At 42.1% G+C, this 24645-nt stretch overlaps 2 protein-coding genes and 1 long non-coding RNA gene across 7 annotated transcripts in view; 2 read left to right on the top strand and 1 right to left on the bottom strand.

Annotated features, from left to right (window-relative positions):
• The window catches only part of COL4A2 (collagen type IV alpha 2 chain), a 147635-nt gene extending 143433 nt beyond the window's left edge, over positions 1 to 4202 (bottom strand). The window contains exons 1-3 of one of the 4 annotated variants that reach the window (XM_085052829.1): positions 4066 to 4202; positions 3658 to 3761; positions 3460 to 3520 (exon numbers count right to left, since the gene is read on the bottom strand). In XM_085052829.1, coding sequence (XP_084908955.1) covers positions 3460 to 3520; positions 3658 to 3701 — 105 coding nt within the window. In that variant the 5' untranslated portion in view covers positions 3702 to 3761; positions 4066 to 4202. The remainder of the gene's footprint in view (positions 1 to 3459; positions 3521 to 3657; positions 3762 to 4065) is intronic. The other 3 variants (XM_085052855.1, XM_085052846.1, XM_085052838.1) reach the window with 3 other exon arrangements.
• A 55-nt stretch (positions 4203 to 4257) lies between these two features.
• COL4A1 (collagen type IV alpha 1 chain) overlaps positions 4258 to 24645 on the top strand; it is a 120347-nt gene continuing 99959 nt past the window's right edge. Inside the window, exon 1 of one of the 2 annotated variants that reach the window (XM_085052877.1) lies at positions 4258 to 4511. In XM_085052877.1, the coding sequence (XP_084909003.1) occupies positions 4449 to 4511 (63 nt within the window). In that variant the 5' untranslated portion in view covers positions 4258 to 4448. The remainder of the gene's footprint in view (positions 4512 to 24645) is intronic. The other variant, XM_085052868.1, reaches the window with a different exon arrangement.
• On the top strand, positions 16547 to 18172 carry LOC146444332 (uncharacterized). The gene is made up of 2 exons (XR_014849293.1): positions 16547 to 16680; positions 17940 to 18172. It is a non-coding gene; the product is annotated as an uncharacterized LOC146444332 (long non-coding RNA).

Below are 24645 nucleotides of genomic sequence, written 5' to 3'. Positions count from 1 at the left end.
TTTCAACCACACAAAAGTTTCCAGATGGAATAAAACAGGACACATCTGGGAGAAACTGGATGTGAGACAGCCCAACACATTTTAACCTAGAGCAATAACACATTGACACATTTTAACCTAGAGCAATAACTTAGGCACCCACATCAGCAACCTAATTTCACAATGAAACCAATAGAATTAGTACGTAGTACTGTTGGTTTTATTCTCTTTTAAAGAATTATTGCTTCTCCCACTTTAATGACATCCCCCACCTCCCCTTACAATCTCACAGAAGTGAAGAGAATTACATCTCATGTACTACTTCAACGGTTTCCTTTCTGTATTTCTATATATGGTCTCCTCTTAAAATGACAGTCGTGATCTGTTACTTGCTGTTATTTTTGAAAATGTTATTCAAACTTATTCTCTCTCAATTCTCTTTTTTTGATCTGATAGTTATTTCCTTCTTTTCTGGGATTCTATTGCTCCTACCTCAATATAACTTGGAAAACCAGTAATTTTTGTTAGAGCCAGTTTAAAAAAATATAGTAAGGGGGCAGCAATGAAGTAATCAAATGTTGCAAACTACTTAGGAAAAAGTGTGCTTTGAGGAAAACAAAAAAAATCAGCATTAGCAGAAGACACTGTCTCTGAAGAGACAAAAAGACTACTCAAGAACTATATTTTGGATGTAATGCATTTACAGGGACAGAAGGGGAGATGAAATCTGTAAATGTGGTTGAACTTCAGGTCATTAATACCACTTAATTTTATTTAAGCCATGTGAATTCTTAAATGTACAATTCAGGGCAGTTCCAAAGTTATTTGAGGCCTTTAACATCACTATCCAGTGTATGCCAAAGAGTGCTAAAGATAACTGTGCCTGATCCGCTCCATTTGGCTGTCTGTCCTGGCATTTCCATTCAGGGACTTCTCTTCCTTAGTTCTTCAAGTCTGCAACCAGCATCCTCTTCTCTTGCCAGAGACACCATTTTTTTCTCCCCCCAGTTCTCTGATATCCTAAACATCCTCCTTTTTTTTCTTCCTCTCATTTCTTTTTCTGCTGAGAAACATCCGTCTCCCTAACAGCCAGCAACAGCCTGCCAGGCAACACATTCAGTCAAACTCTGTGAGTTCCGCTCTTTCCCTCTTTCCTGACCTTTCCTTAATCTCACGCCAATTTCTTCCTATGTGCAATTTTTCTCATTCAACACCACTTATGTCCAGCAGCTGTTACTCATTCACATATATATGGCTGTCAAAGTCAGCAGCTCGGCCTGTCTCATTACAGGCAAAACATTTTGCATTACAGGCAAAACTATGACTTTTAAGTCCTGGTCCTACAGACTCTAATAATTTATAGCAGTTTCTTAAATTCAAGCTTATAAAACACACCATAACATTAGCACATTGATCTGTGTAACAAATAGGAGAAGGTTCAGTGTGACAAACAGGATTACAATATAAAGAATATGACTGCCAGCAACCCACCTGCAATTATTCAGGTGCTGATGCTTCCTACAGACACCCACTTTGTCACTTTGCAAACATATTAGACTAGAGCTGTCACGACAAGGAGCAAGCCCTACCCTCCTCCCACCCGCAGCTGCCTGCTTCTAGGCCCATGCCAGCCAAATTTTCTATGAATACAAGTGATGATCAGATGCAGGATAAAGCTAGCACTCACCCCTATTCTCTTTTGGGGTAGTGATTAGTATAAAAAAGGAATTTTCCAATTCAGTTCACCACACAACTACAGAAAGACCAGGGCTGGCCAAGGGAAGAAAGCAGCATACGGGTGGAAAATAGGATAAATATTTTGGTGGCAGTGCAGCTGAATTTTTCATGGAAACATGACCAGACTTCCCCATTCACATCCACTGGGGTGTTTCATCTCCTTCACAGACACCACCTTAGGAACTATTAAATCTGGGAAATTAGACCTTCAAGCAGGCCAATCTACTTTTTCAATATTCTTTGCGAAAACCAGCATGTGGAAATTCAAGCAGCCATGAGCAGACTGCACCCATTAAATGAGAGATCTTGAACATCTCTTCAGTATACCTCTATTTTAACACCACAGCCTGAAGCCTACTATAAGAACATGAAGCAGAATTAATTAGTTCATGCTATAGGTAAAACTCAGGTATCATGTTATGCACACTACAACGCAACTTCATGAAAGGAGAGTCATACCACAGATGCCGCTGGTTTATGTCAGCTGATCCCAGTGATATGATTACTGGGCGTAAAACATTCACAGTATCACCAGCCTGCTCTGGTTTCAATAGCACATGGTAATTTTATCATCCATTCAGCACTATGCAGCAGAACAATGTTTGTATCTAAAAGAGGCAAAGACAGACAGCACATAGCACTGGAGGTCCTCACTTCTGTCTCTACCCACAGGACTGTGGGTCCCCAGCCTGACAGTTCTTGCTCAGCCATGATGTGGAGAGATCAACCATCCACACAGACTGATGGGCAAGCTCTACATGCCAACTATAGTTGGAGTGTGGGATTATCGTGTGTCACAACACCTGCTGCAAAGGTCCTAGTATTTGCCATTCCTTAATACAGTATGCCACATCTACAAAGATGAGGGCTATCATGACACATCTATATGGAGTGCAAAGTCATAAAGTTGCAGACAATAGGATTAAAATGTAAGTAGGATAGCTTTTGAAAAAATGTAATCACGGTCCCACTAGCACATGACCACAGAGCCTTACCCACACTTGTGGCTTACCAATAAGTGCAGCCACAAGCCACGCCTTACCAACCTCAGTCTCCTATAATCAGGCCTGATCCAAAATCTATTCCCATTAATGACAATCTTTCCACTAAACTCACCAAGCTTTCTAACAGGGATGTTGCATTCTCCTATACATTATCTCTCACTTCTTTCACGTCCTTGTGGCAATGATGCAAGAATTTAGTAACTTCTGCTTACATCAACACCTCTCGCAGATAGCTGGAATAACCTATATAGCACATAACACCTATTTTTGGATTTAACAATTCAATTTAAACAACAATTTATTTATAAACATGCCTCTGACTTATAGAAATAAGCTTCACAGTCCTCAGATGAGGTTTGTATGTAACTGAAGACATTTCACCGGCAGGTTAACTTTACCAAAGTACTCTCTGGTATCTACAGCACTGCATTTTTGGTGCTTTTCTTACAAAAATAAAGAAGTTGTTCAGTTTGTTTAACAAATTACCGCTTTAACAAATTACCCAATCTGAGCAAAATCAACAGTGGAATACTTCAAACAACTTGACACTTGAAGCGTTATGCTTCTCTGCTAAACATCACTTTGTTGAAGGCAACAATCTGTAAGGCTTGCAGAGATGATTTGTTAGTTGTTTCTTTTAATAGAAAGACAGATAAGCCATCTGGCAAGGAAAACGCAGTTCCTTACTTCTTGCTTTTTCCTCCTCTCCTCAGTAAAAGTTACAAGACGTTTTACTTACAGCGTCCACTTTGACGGCTGACAGCACAACTTCCATCAGGATCAGCAAAAGCCCCGTATCCCTGCAGGGAAAGGTGAATAAGGACGATATTGTTTTAAGCTAGCTCCAAACAAGCACGTGATAACACTCTGCAGTTAAAGGTGACAATACGACTTTAAAAAAGTTATTTCCAAAAGCCTACCGAGCGGAATTACTTACTGACAAAGGAAAATACTCGCACTGGGAAGCTGCGAAATGTCCATTTTCACTCCTTCCCTGGGCGGGGGCTCGGCTCAGGGCTCCCTCCCGCCGGACGGCCACCCCTGCAAGGCAAAGAAGAGCCCGCTCGCAACGCCGCTCCCCCCGCCGGAGGTCTCCGGGCTCAGCGACGCCGCTGCCAGATCAGGGAGCGGCCCCGCCGGCCGGGCCAGGCCGGGCTCCGATCCGGGGGGAGCGAGGGCTGTCGCACCGCTCCCCGCACGGAGCGGCGTCGTCCCGGCGCGCAGCCACCCGCGGGGGCGCGAACCCCGACGAGCCGGGCAGAGCCAGCGCCCCTGCCAGAGGGGGGCGTCAGAGCCAGCGACCCTCCCGCCGCTCGCCCCGCGCCCGCTCCGCACCGCTCCGCACCGCGCCGCGCCGCCGTGCCGTGCCGTGCCGTGCCCGCCCGGGCGGCCGCGGCAGTGAGCGGCGAGGAAGCAGCAAGCCACACCCCTCCATCCGCGCCCCCTGCGGCCCACCATCTACCCGCGGCGGGGAGGAGGCGAACTGCGGCCAGCGGGAGCGGGCGAGGTTGCGCCCTCCCAGGGTCCCCGCCCGGGGGGGAGGAGAGGGGGGCTGCCACCGCCCATCGTTAGCGGCGAGTCGAGTCTTTCGACCCCAAGACATTGCAGGCGCCGCGGCCGCGACGGAGTGGAGAGACGCGCATGTGGGGCCGGTCCCGCGGAGCCCCACTCTGAGTCGCCGGCGCCCCGCCGCCCAGGGACCGACGGCGCGGTGCGGTGCGCGGCAGCATGCGGCTCTGGCTGGGCTTCGGGCTGCTGCTGAGCGCCGAGCTCAGCGCCGTGTCCGCCGCGGTGAGTACGCGGGGTCGGCTCCTTCGGGCTGCGCGATCGGGTGCACACGCGGGACCCTCTCACGGGGAGAGGGGGACGGGACGGGACGGGACGGGACGGGACGGGACGGGACGGGACGGGGAGCCGGCGTGGGGCGGCGCGGGGACTCAGCTCTCGGGACGCTGGGGCAGCCAGGTGGGATTCGCGCGGACGCCCGGCTGCCCCACTGCTCCGCGGAGCTGCGGCCGCTCGCCTGCCCTGCGCGGGCGCGGAGCGGCGCGGCCGACACCGCGCGGGGATGGCAGCGGTATGGGGGTCCGGCTGGGGCACGGAGCGCCGCTGACTGGGGAGGCAGTAGAAAGCACGCACCCACCCGGGACTGAAAATTAGCGAGTTGTGTTTCCACGGATAAAAAAAGAAAAAAAAAAGAAAAAAGAAAAAAAAGAAAAAAAAAAGAAAAAAAAAAAGAGAAATAATAGTTTAGTGTTAGCTGTTTGGATTCAAAGTGCTTTGCACGCTGCCTTTGACCCCCGCGGTGGGCAGCAGGCTGAAGACCGGGAAGGATCCTAATGTTAATGGTTAAAATTGACCGTCTAAAGTTTGGAATCTTTCCGGATGGAGCTAAATTGTGGCATAGACTTGTAAAATCGAAAGCATGCAAGTAGTCTGAAAGTTTTGCTAAGGGAGCTAATTTTATCACTGTGATAATAGCTATTAGCTGTCCTTAAGTTTAAAGGACTCTCTTTCCTGGCGCTTCTGAAGTATTTGGTCTGTTCCTTCTGCACCTCTAAGAAAAGGGCAGTTGACATAATAATTTAAAATAGGTTATCTTTTCGTGTCTCCTTGTTTCCTTGCATTTGGTTAGGTTGATACTGTATTAGTGAAATTCAGGAGTGCAGAAAGCTTATCAGTAGCTGTAGGCACATGGATTTTTGTCATGCTTCCTGCTATAAATGCGAGATCTTGTATTAACATTTTAATCAACAATGGAAGTATGGGAAAGGGTTATTTTAAGCTTTTCTGCAATTTCAGATGAAAGTAAGTTCTGTAAGGAGTTTTGACACCTCTGTGTGACCAAGGGGATGGTATGTATGCATTGAATCAACTGAAGTAAGCAATGCACTGAACTTCTGATGTCTTGCCTGTTGCACCTAGGTTGATAATATCAGACTTACTGGGATTGCAATAAATCACTCAGTGGTGAATCCTCTTAGGCAATTCACCCATCACTTGACATTAAGCTGATTAAAATGTATTCCTTTAGGGTTGTAATTAATTTTAAATAATTGGAATATTTTGAAGTAAATTGTTTACATTTGAATTCTGAATTTGGTATATCTACAGATATAATTACTTATCTGTGAGATACATTCCCACCTTGAGCTGTAAAGTGAAGTCATTGGGTAAACCATGACTGTCAATGCAAGACACAAAACTATGTAGGGAAGAGGTGCTTATTAAAAGAGAATACAAACTTTAATATCAGTTGTACAGTTTGAGGTCTTCTGTAGCAACTGTGAAGAGGCTCAGTTGTAGAAGTGTCCTACATATGTTGTATAAATTTTTTCATTGAAATCAAGGTTTCTTAAAATGTAACCTGGACTGTTAATTATATTATGAAGCTATTGCCATATTTAACTGTTCTTTGTGTGTTAAACTGAATGCAGATTTTCAGTTCCTCATTGGTGCCACCAGGAAACACAAGTATGCAGTGGAAGTTGAACACCTTGCAGTTTTGTTGCCTTAGATAAACTCTCAGCTGTACATGGGTGGCCTTTCAATCAATTCAGTTGTGTTGCCATTGTCCCCAGCTCCACACTGTTGTCTGTCACTAGCAACTACACAAAAGGTGATGGAGATGGCTGTTGGCCTGCTCCATACCAGGTGCGGGTGATGATTGAGCGACTTCTCTTTGGAGATTCTTGAGCCAGGCTGATGCCTGTGCATGATTGTGGCAGAGTGCTGTGAAGCACTCTACACCTGGGCAGGACCTCTTCTGCTTTTGGAGAGCAGGCAGAGCTGACCCAGTGCTCACATTGTCCTCAGATGAACGTGTTCCACTCTCTACATTTCAAGAGTAGTTGTATTAGCAGAAGACTCTGTGGTAGATAAGGTTGTATGCAGTACTCTTTGCAGTAGGCTGAATGGAGCAACCACTTTTCTGCAGAAAAAAAATTCATGCTGGTACTTTTCTTCCCCAAAAAAGCTTATATTAGCTAGTCTTTTTTTCTTTTCTTTTCTTTTTTTTTTTTTTAAATTTGTGGCAGTTGCTCAGCCACAGTCTTGCTAATTGTACTGTGAGCCTCATCACAGAATTGGTGAGGCTGGTGGGCACCTTGGAGATTATCTAGTCCAACTGCCTGCTTAGAGCAGGGACAGCTACAACAGACTGCTTAAGGCTGTGTCCCACTGAATTTTGAGTACGTCCAAGGATGGAGACTGCTCAACCCCTCTAGGCAACCTGTGTCAGCACTTAGTCACCCTCACAGTAACTGTTTCTTTGTATGTGCATAGTAGTTGTTCTGGGGTAACTAACTTGAGACCCTGCCTGCGAGCGCATGCAAGTGTGGCAGAAGCAGCTCATGCTCTGTTGGTGGTGGTGCTTCTGCAGTCTGTCAGGGCTGACAGAATGAAAAATTGTTTTTATCTGTGACATATGATTAAATACATACAAGGAGATCTGGAAGGACTGCTCTCACAGATGCATGTGACGTAGCGAAGCCAGCCTTGAGCCAGCTACTGTCAGGATCACGTGCCTCAGTACAGAAGGAGGGAGCTGCTCTGTTGCAGCTCCCACTGGTTTTAATCTGCCACTATAAGATGTATCCAGATGTGACATTGGAAGTTTAGTGTTCTTTATTTTGACAAATTATAATTAAAATATTAATTATAGCTAATCTGGGCTTTTGTGCTGTTCAATGTTCTTCTTGGGAGATTTGTTTTTAGCTTACAACAAGAGCAGAGTGGAAGACAGGGCAGTAGGTTTAGACAGGGCAGTAGGTTTCCAGGTCAGGATGAGAGACTGCTCCCATGAGACGGTTACAGGAGAAGCTTGTTTTGATGGATCTCTGCAGGGGCTCTAATTTCTGACACTCTTCAGGCTGCCGTTTCCTTTGGAGAAAGTCTGTTTCCTAACATTGAACTTGGTACTGCTTGGTTGAGAGTTGACAATGCCATAGCAATCCTGGTGTCATGTTTTGGTACCTTGTCCATGCTGCTGCAGTGCTGGTCCCTGTGCTTTGTGCAGCTGAGGGAGATCTTCAGCTGCACTTGAGCCCTGGGTTCAGTTGCCTTCCACGCAAGTGGACTGGCTACCATGTAACACTGGTGGAATGGAGCAGATCTGGCCACCACTGCTCAGCAGTGGGCTTAGCATCCCCTCCAAGTTCCCAATCCATCTCCCTTGTCTGCTTTTAGTCTTGGCAAAACAGGTGCCAGGACAGAGCTGAGAGCAAGCTCTATTGAGCTAATAAGGAAAGGCGCGCCAAAACAGCGATAAAAGCATGCATAATTTTTTCCACAAGGGCAGTGCTGTTTCCACTAGTTCCACTTGAGCTGAGTGTGGCAGCTGGGGATGCACTGGTCAGAGGCCAGGAGGTTGCTGTCCCTGGGTAAGCCCTGTAAGAGTGGTGCCCTGTATATGGCCAGGCAGAGACAGCTCTGCCGTATTGCTGTATTGTCCTCATGCCTTCCTTGTGTCACCTGTTCTCTTTTTACAGCATATTTGGGAATGCATTCTGACACCTGCAATTATAAGCCCAAAGCAAAAAGAATATAATTGCGTCCAACTAATCTGAACACTTTTTCTATTCTCTTTTAATTCAAAATGTGATTTATTGAGATGAATAAATGTTTATGTACAGGGCACATAAACCAAGAGCAGATAAAAAGTGTGACCTGGGCTTTTGGCGTGTTGTTGAAGTCTGAATCACTGAAGTAGAATCACTGAGTCTGAATCACTGGTAGCACTTCACTTGGGTGTGCTTTTACTAATGAAGTAAGGCAGGGTTGGGCAGCTGCCTTCTGCAGCAGTTCATGCCTAGGGCTGCCACTGTCTTTGATGCTGAGACATCTATTCCTTGAGGGCATCTGGCATCCTTGTCTGTGAATGTCCTCAAGGACTTGACAATACCAAGAGCATGGTATGCCAGGTAACAAACTCTGGCAAGCATTAATTCAGGAGGGAGATATGGTCACTCTGGTTCCAAAAATATGGTCAGAAGGGGGTATCCAAATGATTTCCAGTGAGTGAAACTCCTCTTAGGCTAGAAGGCTTCAGAGAAAAACAGGAAGTGGGTTTGATTGCCTCTGCCAGGCTATGGTGGCATGTGGGAGTCTGAAGAAGACAAGTGCAGTGCTCCATTTTTTCCTGTTGGAGCAAGATGTGTTGTTGGGAAGATTATAAGATCTGGGGTGGCTGAGGCTGCACCAGAAAGAGTCATGAGAGCTTGGGCAGGAGGGTGGCCTTCCAGCCTGTGGTGAACAGTGTTTGCTGGGGAAGTGGGGGAGTGGCAGGCATGGGTTCACCTATCCACCCCCAGCACTGGGGGTTATTACTCAATATATATGCACTGAAAAATGCATGGACACTCCTGGGGACAAGGGGACAGGCCTGGTGACTCCTTGCTCCCAGAGGAGTGTTTTTATACCTGTCATCCTTTCTGGAACTTCCCCTCTCCCTCTGGCCACTTCTGCTACAGCATCATGGCATGGGGTGCTGGAGGCAGGAGAGAAGGCAGGCTCTTTTGGAAACATGTACCTGTCTGCTGCCAGCTGTGTTGATGAACTCAGTCTCTGAACCTCCCTGAGCAGTCAGTCCTGACTCATCGCCACGAACTTCACTCCTGGAGCCAGCTGTTGGGTGTCAGCATATGCAAGTGCATTCATGGTCTGTCATCCCAAGTTGCACAATTTTTGCTTCTGAGTGTTTGTATCAAATGCCTGCAGGACTACTGTGTATGAAATCCTGGATATCATGAAATTGTATGATGTCTGAGGTTATGCTGGATGTATATTCTGTCAGTTGCCTTGATTGTGTAGAGCAGTGTAGGAGAGCTGCTGCAGCCAGCTAAGAGTATTGTTTTAAATGTCAGAAACCTTCTTTAGGAATAGGCTTAGGATTATTGTTCTTTTTATAGACCTAGACTAAACAAAGGAAGATTCAACAACCTCTACACGAGAATAAATTGACTTGCTTCATCAGTGTTTAAAAGTTACATAGTACACCCTTCCCAGAATTTCCACTGACTTTCCCATTATAAACACTTAACACCTTAACACCTTGCAGGATTCGATCAAAGAGAAGAATTTGGGCATGGGCTATGACCTAAATGGAAGAGCAACCTATGGCTTTAGTGAGTAGTTGAAGGTGTGAAGTACTGCTGCAATGTAATGATGTTTGTGGGAAGATAAATTTTTAATTTCTCTGGGTTATGACTGACTGGAATTATTCTTGGTGGGTTAATACTTTAGAAAAGTATGTGGCATTAACCCTCCAAGAGTCTTTATATAGCAGTGTCTTGGACAATGTGTCAGTAAGATAAAGAACAAGTTAAAACATTATCAATGTGTAATTACTACCCTTATGCTGTTGTAAAATGAAGTGGGTTGCAGTAAAGAAAAAGGTGAATGTATTCTTCTATCCTTTATGTGAAAAAGCATAACATTGTAAGCCTTAATGTTATATTAGCTCTCCTTAGTTTAAGTGATTGTGTGGTAGGGGTTGGAAATACCCCTTTTCAGCTCTGATTTGCCAAATTATCAAGCATCTGAAAACTTGTACTTATGGGTTCTGATGAGAATTGTAGTCCTGCTTTTATACCTGTGCTGGGGTGTTTCAGTGACATTGGTGCAATTCTGGTGCAAGGTGCTGAGGCCTTGGAGCAGACAGCAGGTGCCTTGGGAGTCAGCAGCTTGGGAATCTGCTCAGATGGAGATGAGTCAGCCTAGCCTCACAGCTCGCAAAAAAGCTCCCTTTTTTTGGCTTGGCTTGCCTTACAGTCACATAATAAAAAAGACATGTCCAAAAATGAAATTAGGGAAGCCAGAGAAGAGCTCGAAAAGGATAGGTTCCTTCTTCTTGATTTTTTTTTTAATGTTACCTTCACATCTAAAGGTTGCTGTTCTCACACATGTTCTGAAATAAATGGCATAAGACTTTCCATCAATGTGGCAATTTAATTTATAAAATGTGTAACTGTTTTTAGCGAAGTTATTCAGCTACTTTTATGGAATTTCTTGTAAGCTGAAGGGTTTCTTTGTGTGGATTCAAGAGAATTACTAATCATCCTCTGTTCCTCTCCTTTCCTCTGCCTTTTTTCTCTCCATGCACATCCACTGCCTTCACCTTTACTGTTGCTGGCAGACAGCCTCTTTCTTGCAGGGTCTGAGGAAGGGTGTGCTTCTTCAACTGAACAATGTGAAGGACAAAATACAAAGTGCTGTCAAGTATGTGGAGTAAACACACTGCAAAGTAATAATCAAGTTTCTTTCATCTTTTTGTAGCTTTTATATGCTTGTAGCAGTGACAGACCACATTTTGACATGCAGGTTTTTAAGACAGCTGAGAGGGAATCAGCAAAAGATATTATCAGAGTTATAAAATAAACCAAATAATTAGTCTAATATGCTGAGATTGGTAGGAAAAACTAGAATATTTTAATTAAAAATTGAGTGAGTTTGGTAATTGGCATTCAGAAGAGATGTAGTTTTTTACAAAAGACTGAGGCATGGTATAAACAATCCATTATCTTGTCTGTAGATAACAATGTATACTTTATTAAAGAACATTTTAAATGCTACAACTGGGAAGCAGAAAGTTTTTAGGTAAAGTCTGTCACCCCAGTAGAGATTCCTGCCCAGCTGTTAAAGTGGGAGCAGAAGAGATGTGCTGAAGAGCTCCAGTTTACAAACTCTGTGCTTCTTCTCTGAATTGAGATAAGATGAAAGCCACAAATCAGGTCTAGATGTTGAACTATCTTGAAAAGGTGCCAGAAGTCTGGTGGTGTTCCCTAACATTGCTAGAAGAAAATTATTTAAGGCAAGTAACATTCATCTCCTCTAGCACCTTTAAACACCAGTGTCCAGCCTTTTCTCTGCCCATGGGTGTCTCAGCTGCTGTGGTATTTATATTTTCTCTGGCTACATGGGAGGTCTGAGGTTTCAACCTCTTTTCTAGTCAAGATCCCCTCTCAATATGTCTTCTGTACATGTCGGTGTTGTCTTAACACTGGGGAATGAAACTGGTGGAGCATTTCTAAATGGTTTAGTGGGAGAAAGTGTTCTAAATCATCCATATAGTAAATGGTCAATGACATTTTTACATGAGGATTCTTTCTGTAGATAGTTCATATTGGAAATTCATAATGAATGTCATCTTCCATGCAAATAATCACTAACTTAGTGGAAAATAAATTTTTTATTAGCTGGTTCTCTTTTAATAGATGATTTGTGGGGTTCTTAGTTTAGTATGCAGAAACTAAAATGAGAAAGCCTTTTTTTTTTTCCTTCTTTTTTTTTCTTTTTTCTTTTCTCTTTGTCATCACAAATGTTTCAGTTGTAGCTAAGGGATAGAACAAATTAGCCCCATTTTCACTGGATAGCTATGTGCTGACTGGATATTGTAAGTCTTTTGGTCTTATTAGTCCGGTTGTTTATCTAGTGGAAGAAAACTTGTTTTCTAGTCTACTGAAGACTTCTGTTGAAATATTTGTTAATCAAAAAGCATTGAAACAAATGCTGAGATTGTAATGAAACCCAAATAAGGCTGAAAAATTACACTGGTGTCGACTGATGGGGCTGTAAAGAGTTAGAACAAAAGTTTAAAGAAAAATTAGTGCATTAATGGTTTGTATTCATCGTGCACACATTAAGGGAAAAATCAGCTACATGAGGGTAGATTCAAGCATTCCAGGAATTTTCATATTGTACTTGAAGCTTGTCCCTTTTATGGCAATGGCAAGGCAGTTATCTGCTAGCAGAATAAAAAAGGATGAGTTCTGGCTGCCATAAAGCCAAGATACATGTACAAGTACTAATTGTGGCAAAAACTCAAAAGACTTCTAGCTGTAAATACATACGTGTTTTCAGCAGTTTGTTAGAATAGACAAGGAAGACTAAAGCTATGTAAATGCTTGTAATGTAACAGGTTTACTTGAGAAAATTATTAGTAACTTTTTATTAAAACTTTTTTTTTTAGCTGAAGTGTATTGACTGGGGCTGTATCTTTGTTAAGAACAGCTGCATTTTTTAGAATCAACACGGACATTTTTAGAGAAAAGCAGGGAATAGCAAGAGGTATAAATGAAAGCGAGAAGAAAGTAAAAAGCTTTACACTATCCTAGGAAGTCTGTGTTCTCATCATGTTTGTTGAGATTTTTTTAAATGGCACAGTGATTCTGAGGAGTCAAGGCTGCATGACGCATCTCCAGGGGCCAGACTAGAAAACAGGGCATGAAAAAAAGAAAAAGTCAGGAAAAAGGGAAAGAACTAAGTGCTAGAGCTGTGGACATAGTTTTGCTTAGCTGGGCAACAACTGTGGGAGCTGGCTCTGGCTCCTGGCCGCTGCCGCCAGTTGTGAGGACCCTCCAGCTGGCAGTCCCAGCCTGGAAGGGGTTGTTTCTGTGATCCTTACTGATAAATATCAGCTGGGAGAAGACTTAGACATGGATTCTGGTGCTGTTAATTCTTACGCAATGTAATCCTACTGTCTGTGACTTTCTATTGCTATTTTAAAACTTACTTCCCAGTATGGACCTTGGTGATCCAGCAGATGTTGTACCAGTGCCTAAAGTCATTGGGTCAAATAATGTCTCGGCTCACGCCCTTGAGAATGCCAAAATAATAGTTCAAATCATCCAGAAAAGTAGATCCATCTTTCTGGGAACATGCCTTTGAAAATGTGCTCTGATTCACACTGGTCAGACAAACAGTGGATGCCGATTTCTGATGCATTTTCCAGGAATTGTGTGCTTGGTTGGGACAGAACTTGTGATTTTAAATGGACTAGATGTGTCATAGGCATGGAAAAGCTTTGAATGGTAGCCCCTGAGGTGTGCAGGCAAGCAACTGCCAGCCTCACAGTGATTGTAGCTTAGTGCTCTCTGTCCTGTCAGGTGTAAAGTAATTTCCTCAAAGTTGCTAATAATTTCAGCTGCCTTTTAATCGATTTTTAGAATAGTCAAAGGAGCTATGAATGTGGAAAGATTTTTTTCTAGAGTGTCAAGGAGACCAAAGAAGATGATGGTGACAGAACAAAGCCAAAAAACTGCAGTTGTCAAAAATTAGAAAGATTGTTTTGTGAGGATGCTTCTGTGTGCTGTCATGAGAATCACATTTTCTTTTTAGTGTCTTCAGATAAAATCTTTAAAGGAGCAAGCCTAGCAAGTGATTACCTTATACCCATTTGTGTTGTCACAGCCTTTATGAAGGTAATATACACACTAAAACATACACTTACTAAAAGGTGTTTGTTCTAAATGCCTTCCTTGCTTTCAAAAAAACTTTCTCATCAATACCACAGGAGCTGCTGGTGCTGGAATTGACTTGGGAATGTGAAAGTCAGAGGAAAAGATCTGTTTGATCTTCTAGATACACTACTCTAGATGGTGCCATGCCTGCAGAAAGTGCAACTGTTCAAAACACAAGTAGGATATTAGAAAGAGTAACCCTGTGTTAAGACCTGATATGGCATCTACATGGTCCCTGTGTAGCTGGCACATTATGGTTTTGGTCCAGAGTTTGCAAATTAACAATTCTGTGGAGAACTTTAGTTTGTGCAGATAAGACACATCTGTGCATTGACAGACATGCATGTCTCGATTCTATTTCAGCAGAAGACTTTTTATATTTGTTCAATGTCAATACATCAATATCCTTTATTTTAATAGTGTCCTGTTGGTTTTAATTAAATAGAATCAATTTAACTTGAAAATCAGAACAACATGCAGAACTTAATGTAATGCCAAAACAGTCTGTGTACTGAGTGTCTTCTGTTGAGCTCAGGTTTATTTTAGCTGGGCTGTTGTCCTGTACCACACAGCCCACAGTCCATTCTTTGGTTTTTGTAAATCCCCATTCAGCATCATAGATCAAAGTCTGAACATTTTGTGGCCAAAATGTGAAAAGTTCTGTGTTTCCCTCCCTGGGCTCTCTCAGATGTGTGCCATGATTGGAATGGTAATGGGCAATTACATGGGATGGGTTTGCACATGGCACAGTGTGTGTGTCTATATTGTCCAAGGGAAGTTGTGAAATTGATTTATACGGGAAGCTGCACATGTGATTATGTCATGTTGGGTATTATTTTGGATAATACCCCTGCTTTTCTGATTAATGTGGTTCAGCTGTCTAGAAAAATATTTCACAGTTATGAATCCAGAGATCTATAAATCATATCAAATCAGTCTTGAAAACAGAATGAGATTTTTGCAAAGTTGCACATATTATTGTATGAAATACTGCTGAAAATAATTGAATGTTTAGATGTGCTTAAAACATGGGCGTCTTCTATGAGTTTTTTTGTACCTGAGGACAACTGATGAATTTCTAGAATGTTAGCTGAAAGTAAAGCTTTTTTCCAAGACTACTCATTAAAACGGAATTTGTAAGTTTGCATGTAAAGTGATGTTTCTTGTCACTATTGTTTGCTGTGTTAGAAAGTATAAAGTGCAGAATTCCTGTGTTTAGATTTATAGTATTAGATGGAAGCTGCATTTTTTAAATCTGAGTCACAGCATGCTAAAGGCAAAGTTATGATGTACATTCATAATTAACCTATCTCATAGTTGTCACTGGTGATGGATAGTAATCTGTGTGTTTCCCTAAGTACCAACTGTTCTCCTGATAGCCCAGTATAAAGTGATATAATTGATAGGAATCAGTCACCTGACTAAATTTTGGTGGTGATGCTTCATTAGCTGTCTGGCTGCAGGAATTATTTTGTGAACCATTAAGTGTAAAACTGGGTCTGTTTTTGGAGAAAACATCATCTTCTTTAGACTGGTTATTTACCTGCCTTTGTTTGGGAAGGTGGAGAAGGGGTGGGACTGTAAAAGAGTCAAGGCACTTGGCAAGTTATGATGAAGTGCTGAGGTAGCAGCTGGGTGAAGAAGTAATTTCTGAGTATACACTGGCCGGGTAAGACCAATGGCTACACTTTGTCATTGCCCTGTGCCTTTCTGTGCATGCTGTGCTTCCTGGGGACAGATGGTGTTTCAGCCTGCTCCTTACACCTGCTTTACTGTGGTGTATGGAAAAGGCATACCAGCTTTTCTGTCCTGGCTGGTGCCTCCTACACATGAAGACGGTGAATCAACACGATTTGCCTGCTGCCTGCTGCCAGCACCTGAGTTTGAAGCTGCTGAGGCTTGGACTGGCCAGCAGCAAGGATGTGCTCCGGCAGCATGAGCAGCAGAACCTGCTGCCCATCATCTCATGGGGGAGGCAGAGGAGTACATTTCAGCTGGTGGGCTGCATATCCCAAGTCAGACTCTTGGCATTTGCATCTGCTTGAGGATGTGCAGTGAGAGTCCATCATTGCCTGTCCTGGCAGGATTAGAGAGGTTTGCCCTCCAATAGAGACTGAATTGGTAGCACTGCTCCATTTCTGCCTGAAGCTGCCTTTGAAGCTGAACTCTCCAGCTGACTGCAGTAGGTAGCCAGAGCAATGCCAGTTGCATCCCCTTCAAAACCCACAGGCCATGAGAAAAGGGAGGGAACAAGCTGTAAAAAAGCCAAAAAATGTCCGTAAGATCTGTGTGTCTTTTCTTGCTCTTAGAGTGTTTCAATGATTTATTTATGGCATGAGAAATTACTTTTGTCACTGAAGAATTATTATATGCAGAGAAGTAGGTTAGTGGTCTTGATCAGCAGAGGAAAAATGAGTCTCATCAGCTTGGTTGTCAGAGGGTGATTTTATCTTAACAGGCCTACAGGTGGAAAATAGAGGCTGGTCAGATGTTCTGTGCCTGTTTTCATCCCTTACAACCAGCCTTTCTCTCTTCCCTAAACTGAAACCCAGTGTTATGTTTGTAATCTCTTCATTTTCTCAGGTTATTTCATTGTTGAGGCTTAATAATGATGAGCCTATCATCACTTCCTGAAAACTCAGTCAATTAAAATATGACACATGAAAATATATGCTGTTGTCTAATGTTGGAAAGCCATTAAAAGCTTCTGGATGTGTTGACAGGTAAGAAACTACTTAGGTGTAGTGATCAAGGTAAATTACCAAGGGAAAAACATCTCCTCAGGCTCTCAGATGAGTCATCAAAGAGTTTTTTTTTTTTTTAATAATGGAGACATTAACAAAGAGACAGCCTCTATGTTATCAGGGGAGCACAAGACAACCTTTTCTATATAGTTTGGCTTATTTTTTCTCACTGTCAGGTTAACACTTCAAGCTAGTTTCAGGGGTGTTGGATGTATTTCTTGGAACCTGTTTTTCTCCTCTTTGTCACTCCTCACATTGCAAAGGAGATGGATTACTGGGTGGTCTTTCAGTCCAGAGGTGTTTGCAGGGAAGAGGAACTAACAATGTAAGGTTGACTGAAACCCAAAAGTTTCCTGGCTTTGCCCAGCAGGTGTATTGTTTCTATTTTTAAGGACCACTGACAGTTAATACATATCACAGCATTTAGAATCCTTGTGAAATGCAGGAATACATATGGCCTTTTTTTTTTTTTTTAATAAGAAACCAATCCAAAAGGAGTAAAAGGTGACTTTGGAGGGTTTTTTGTGTTTTTTTTTTTCCCCCAGGCCTCATCAAGAAATACTGGAAAGAAAAAATTTGGAGAAAAATGCAAAAGAAATATGCATTATGTATTTTTGTCTCAGGATGTGTCCATCCTAAAGTAATTGTTAGGGTAATGAAAAAATATTACCACTGCACTTTTATTTATCAGAATTCTTTCTGAAATTATAAATAGTTTGAATAAACAACTTCATTTTGGAATCTGCAGTATCAGCCAAATACAATTCCTGTACACTGCAATCTGTACTGTTCTCAGTCCTGTGCAAAGTAGGCTGTTGTGTATTGGCATATTATGTTTCTTGACTAAGTTTTTTTTCACCAGAAGCATCTCTTTTATTTTTATTATAGAGTGAAGCACCTGTTGCACATACCCGTTTCTGAAATCTTCATGTCTGTTTACAAGTTACTGATGCTAATATTGACACTTTATCTTTTTCAGCACTTTCTTTTTCTGTGTTCTAGACATATGCCATTGGTGCCTACACGCAGAAGTATGTGCTAGTAGACCCCCCTCAGTATTACATGTAATATTCAAAAGTATTTTATCATTCATGCAAACATATCTAGCACTGCTCAATTATTTTAGGATTAAGAGATGCATTATGCATAATGTAAATAAAACCTCATTTTCATAAGCAGTTATCTGTTGCAGATACTCTTTTTCTCCTTTCCCCTCATTCAATTTTATTTTTCTTCAGGAAAAGTGTGATACCCTCCTGCCCTCTCTCCCAACACCTTTAATACCTGTGGAGACCTCTGACATCTAAGTGAGAACCATGGATCTTGATAGATAATCAAAGAAGAATATGAGTTCCAATGAATGTCTTTTCACTTGCCAGTAAAATTGTCATAGTCCATATTCTGATTCAGTGGTAAAAATAAAATGGTGGGGTTTTCTTCTTGCTTCAGGTTAAATTATGAACTTTCTCACTGTGCAGTCTAAGGTTTTATTTTCCATTTCACTTTGTTGACTGACATATTCATCAGATCTTTATAGATACGAAGATACAGGCATTGCATCCTGTCCAAAGGTGGAGTGTCTGTTTCAGAAGTAAATCTCCAGTGTTGCCGCTGAACGTACACCATGTGCCACAGACCCTTCGGGGGCTGTCATTTTTTATCTGAAGGTTCCAGTGCAATTGTTGTGTCTCCAGTGGTTGCCCTCCCACTGCACATCCACCTGCTCCCTCAGCTACAGGCAGAATTGCAAATAGGTTCAGGTACTGCAGCCTGAGGGATGGATCTGGCATATTTGTAAGAAGCTCGGCCAAGTACCAACTTGGTGCTGTCGTTTCCCTTCCCCCTTTTCCATTTGGTGCTTGGAAGGAACTCTTCTCCCTGAGCAGCCCCAGCTGGCTGCCTAAATACCATGTTGGAGCAGATAGCATGGATCTCTAGCTCCATAATGCTGTTCAGCTGCTTATCTCATTCCTGTCCAAGGATAAGGTGAGCTTGGAGCTGATCTGGTGGACTGAGGGAAATGCTGCAGGCAGCATCCAGTCCAGCTGCAGGTTAATGTGGCTGACTGCACATGTGGGAGCAGAAATCCAGTCCCTATTTTGCCACAGGCTGCTTTGGCAGCCCTAAGGTAGTATTTTTAGCTTCTCTGTGTCTCCCTTTCCCAAAAGTGAAGTAAGGATAACAAAACTTCCTGATCTGCAAAGTAAGATATAAGTAAGTTGTGTGATATTCTATGATAGTGTTTATACAAAGCTTGAAAGTGTGTAATAAAAATGAATTTGATGGAATTGAAGATTAATTTCTCAGTATCATCAGCTTCAGGAATGAAATAAGTTCACACATCCAAAAGTTGGCAGCACACTGGCCCTTATGACCTAACATGTAACGCTGGGTTGCCAAGCTTTTTCCTGTATTGGCCCTTGATGCTCTCATTTTAGGTGTTCCTGCAGTAACCACAGAGACAAAACCTTTAAATACAGAGGCTAAATACCAGAATAGGAGAAAAGACAAATGGTCAAGGGGGATTTTGTCATAGGGTTCAGGATAGTGCACCAGATTAATTTAAGATTTCCATCTGAAGCTTTGATTTTGGCTGTGTCTCTGTGATCCTCTTGGAGAACAAAACAATTCCTAACTTTAGTTACTGTATATTTAAAAGCACAGTTTTCTAAATTGTTTCTGCTTGGGACCCCAAAATAGAGAAATCTCATTTCTTCTACAAGAAAAGGCAAGTATTCACAGAATTATTTGGATGAGTAAAGATAGAGGAGGAAAATAAAAGTAGTAAGACAGAATAGCTTTAAACCTGCATAACTTATGATGCCCGCCAGTTTTTATGAGGTAAAAACAGCCAAGATCTCCTTATAAATTTATTTTAATGATTTAAAATAGTATTTTGGAAATGGAAATTTTAACTTTTAAACCTTTTTTCCAGTTTAATGTGAAATTCCTTTCCAGTGAAAGAAGGGGAAATGAAGTAAATGAATAAAGGAAAGGCTTGCCAAACAATGATAAGCTTTGGATTGTTGTAAATAACTGTAAAAAGTTCAGTGTCATTATAGGAGAGTATGTTACCTGTTCTCCTCTTCCCCTGCTGCTAACTGAAAGTAGAGGGGAGTGATTTTATTCTTTACAGTTAATTTTACAGCATTGAACAAGACAGGGAATCCAGGCTGTTCTCAGCTGGATAACAAACAGTAGAGCTATTCTTTTGGTCTGAAAACCCTGACCTCGTAGGGAAAAGTGATCCAACTGCTTCAAAAATAGGCACATCTGTATACTGTAGTACTTTGTCTCTCAGGGATACTTGATGTGTGCTCCACCAGTTAAAGAATGGGTGAGGTAAATGTAGAGTTCCAGAATAAAAGGCATGAAACTACACCTAATCCCAAAAATTTTAGGCATCCCTGTGTGTTTTTTATTTAGAAAAGTTCATGTCAATCTATTTTAGGAAGTACAGCAGACAGCTTCTGTTCTTCATTCTCCTCACTACTTGTAGTGTTTGGTGAGCACTTAAATACTTAACCTGTATTAAATACACTTACAAATATTAAATCATTCCATCGCATCATTATAAAAATAAATTTTCTATATTAATGTGCTGAAATACAGAAATTGAGATGGAAAAGCAACACAAGCATCCAATCAGTTGACTTTACTCTCATTTTCTCTTGGAAGTGCAGTCTTTCTTGAGATACCCAGAAAAAATACCGAAATATAAACATAACTGTAAAGTGAGGGGTGGATGTGACTTAACTTTCATAAAGCACTATTTTTTGCTTGTAGACAATTTTCCATGTGGAGTTGAATAGGAGAGCTCCCAGCCACTGTCAGCTGCTTACCCCAGTAATATCTGGTAGCAGTGAAGTAAGTATTGCAGAACCCGTTGCAGAGTCCATTGGTGGGGAAAAAGATCTGCTGCCTTTCCCTAAAGAGTAATAAGAAGCAGAAGCCTTCATGCTGCCATTGTAGTAGGATTGGGAGAATCGTTAACCACACCAGCAAGGTATTGGCAGTCAAGGTATTTGGTCTCTGTTAAAAGTGCTTTGTGATTAATTTAACAGGGTTGGGCAGGATAGGGAGGCAGGTTGGACTGACTTGCTGGCTGATGCTAAAGTGGCTGTGTCCCACAGGGCTGCCAAAAGAGACATTTCCACTCCTTTTTCTCATGTATGTCAGTGATCGTGATCATTTTGCTGGGAGCTGCAGCCCAATTGAGCCCGGCTGGTTCCCAGTGTTGGCTCCTGGAAGGGCTTGGCTGCATGACGGCCGCTGTTGGCACAGGACAGGGAGCAGGACCGGGGCCAGACCACAGCTGTTAACAGCAACAGGGGTTGGGACTGTGCTGCAGAAACTGTGCAAACCACAGCTTCAAGGTGTGGTTTCACATCAGAGCTGGACTGACCTAGAGCAGGGGTGGAGGATGAGTGGGGCTGACCTCCTGGTCACAGCCAGCTGTTAACTGGCTTCTGCAAACTGCAGCCTTCTCTGTGGTCAATTTGCACATGGAGTGGCAGTGGCCATTCAATGCGTGTGTGTGATATATAGTCAGTCAAATGTGCTTCCCTCTCACCACTGGCCATGTGCTGACATACTAATATGTCTTCGTACAGAGAAAATGCTTAAGGAATATTCTGTTTTCATAGTCAAGCCCTGAGCAACCTAAACATGGGCCCCTTTTGCATCATTCTAGCCTTTAATTGCTTGATGGATTTCACAGGATCGCATCCTATTCAATACACGGAACAGAATGTGCTCGCTGAGGAAGGGAAGATGTAGGAATTTTTGCCTTACTCTTCACTTTCTGGCCTTGTTTCTTCCTTAAGATCTAATAATCAAGTTGTGCTATGAAGTCAGATTAAGTGCCTTCAGCTTCTCATGAGCTTCCTATGGCATTTATCACAGTAATACCTGAATGTTTTGAGAAAGGTATGAGCTGTGAGATTTTTGCAAATCAGTACGTGCTGATTTTTATATGCATACTCTCCAGAAGGAAGGAGGCAGTGCATTGCTGCACTAAGTTTTTTCATCCCATTCCATCTGGGCAAGCCAGAGTGATGCTTTAACCTTTCCTAAACATTTCATAGTTATTTGCTGACTCTTTGGGAGAGGAAGCCTGGAGAAGGTAATGTCAAAAGTACCTCCTAATTAGCATTCAGGAGTATTTCATAGAGTGCTTTTAACTGAGTAACTTCAGCTGAAGCCCGGATTTTTGAGATCTTTGGTTTGAGAAAAGATCCAACACTAAACACGTAGAAAATGGGGAATGTGTAATTAGTGACTGCCTGTGAAAAGTGTGGAAATGATTTGTGCAGCACCTTCAGCTGATTTCATGGGAGAGGCAGGGACTGGATCCCATTCTCTAGGGCATCACTCAGCCGCTTTAACCAGGAAATGTCTTTCCAGTTGTCTGTCTCAGCTCTCTGTGCATCCTCCACTACAGCAGCAACCAAGAGGCAGATGTGCAGCATTCTGCTTTAGGATTGCAGAGCATAGTGCTGAGGCGTATTCTCCATATGAAATGGGTCTGAGTGGGGCTGGTGCTGGCCAGGGATAGCCATGCTCTCTCACAGCTCATACCTATTTTCAGAAAGGATAAATGTTTTCTACCAGGAAGTTCCTTCCTGTAGCTTTCCAGGCAGGAAAAATGCAAGGCAGATGGGGTGAAGCGACCTTGGCCAGGCTGGACTGGTGTGGAGGGCTTGGGTTGCCTCAGAGCAATAGTAATTCAATGACTGCAGCTTGTCAGGAAAGCAAAAGAGCTGCTTGAGAAGAAAGGAACGCTCTGCTCAGTTCAGGCTTGTATGGAACTCTCACAGAACACCTTTAATTTTTTTCCAATCCTACGGTTATGAAGCGTAGCTACATCACAGAGATTATGATGAGAGGTACCAAGTTCCCTGCTGCTTTCAGTTATTCCATCAGTTTCTCAGGGCAGGAAGAAGGTGTGGTGTGTAAAATCCTTTATGAAAGGCTTCACAGTTATTTACTGAAAGCAGTGAAATGGAAATAATTTTTCTGTGTCTCATCCAGACTGCTGTTTGGTCCACCAAAGAGACTGCACTTTTGCTTCTTCCTTCTCATTTTCTCTGCCCAGTGTCTTTTACCTGACTGTATAGGTTACTTTCCACTTACCTTATCTATTTATCTTACCTGTCATCCTTTTTGTCCTTGTTCTTGTGCCCTAACAGTCCAGTCCCCATGTGTTTGACTGCCATTTCAGTCTTAGCCATCTTTCTTCACATGAAACCATTTGACCTTACAGGGCTACAAGCTTTTTCTGTGTTAAGGAAGAAAAGAGTAGGCAGCAAATTACAGATTTTGATGTTAGCATTGTGTATATTTGAGTATTTTGCCCTTTTAACTGCTGATGAGCAGGAGTTCCCTGTTTATAGATGCCAAATGCGTTTGATTACAAATGCTTAGTCTGTGCTCCTCTTTTGCTGTTCCTTCCTCTGTGTTGAACCATTGCCAGATATAATTCGTATGTCTGAAAACATGGAAGAGTTCATGGAACAACTGTCTTTTTCCCTGGAAATAGTTCAGTGGGCTTTTGCTTTCGCAGGGTTCTGCATTTTGTTTATCTCTGTCTCCTTCTATGCTTAAAATTGCCGTGAGAAAACAGAAAGGTCAGATGCTGCAGGACTTCCTTGCAAATGTGCTTTCTATGTCATGAATATGGAGCTTTTAAAACTAGCTAAAAGCTGTGTTGAAACAACTGGAGAATGATAAAATCTATGAATTCAGATGAAGCAATGGTGAAACAGTAATATGGTTATTTTTAGGCCTTGTGTAGACAGATGCAGGTTTTTGCAACCTGTTTTGAGTTATCTGTGGTAATATAAAATTGTATATTACTGTTAGCTGTGTAAAACTTGAGGTTTTCCTAAGAATGTTTCTCCTTAGGGAGCATCTTTCAGATGATCAGCATTGGCACTGTGACAAGACATGTCCTCCTACACATGGTGCCTTCCATGCACTGTTGGTAGCAGGTAGCCCCAGGCACTACTGATGGCAGTGAGCACCTTGAAACTAGCCATAAACCTGGTGTGCATTATACGTGTATTAACCACACAGTGTACTGGGAGATTGTTCTAATTATCTGTTTAAAGTAGTAATTAATTTATAAAAGGTCTTAGTTGTCCAAAAAGTATGCCTTTTCAGAAGTAATTTGATACTGTGAAGCCAGATTAGCAGTGTGATGTAATTTTATATAGTCTTTAGGATAAAACGAAATGTGTGGTTTTCAATCTACTAATAACCTGAGTGGAAATGCAATAGAAGGGAAATATTAGAAAGGTTGAGTGTAATATTGCAGCAGATGCTTTATAGCTTGCACATTCAATAATTTCAAAGCTAATAAGGACTAGAAAGCTACCTGTTGTTTCAGTGAGCTTTAGTTTAGACTTGAATATTGGACTGTACTAAGACTTAGAAATGAAGAAAGAAGCTATAAGAAACCTGACAGCCAGAAGTTCTTGCTCCACTGGAGTTCTGTGTTCTGATTTTGCTAAAAGGGGTCAGTAAATATTGATGAATAGTTGCAGGCAGGTATCATGACACAAACATAGTCTTCTAAGAACCACTAAAAAGTTTGAGGAATTATGGGCTCGACTGCTATGGCTATTGTTGGTGTTTGAATAAGAATTGTTTCCTTTTTTTTCAAAGTGAACAAATACTAGAATTACATCACATGTCTTTTAAACATTTATGGGTGTCATGATTCTATAATGCATAAAACTGCAAGGAAAATAAGTTGTGCTTCTTTAACAGCAAAATTTAAAATTCTCACTGTTGGTATTTAATTGGTTTTTAGAACCAGTTCTTTTTAAAGAGTTTTGCTTTTAATATAAATGAGTGATTGTTTTAGATTTTCAAAGGAATAATAATGACATTGTGTTTCACTCTAGATAGTTCGGAGTTTAGGAATGCGACTTTTATTTT

This window comes from Lichenostomus cassidix, chromosome 1 (genome assembly GCF_008360975.1).
Source record: "Lichenostomus cassidix isolate B80296 chromosome 1, HeHo_3.0, whole genome shotgun sequence".
Lineage (NCBI taxonomy): Eukaryota > Metazoa > Chordata > Aves > Passeriformes > Meliphagidae > Lichenostomus > Lichenostomus cassidix.
Note: the sequence above shows the minus strand (reverse complement) of the source record. Positions and strands in the feature narration are given on the sequence as shown.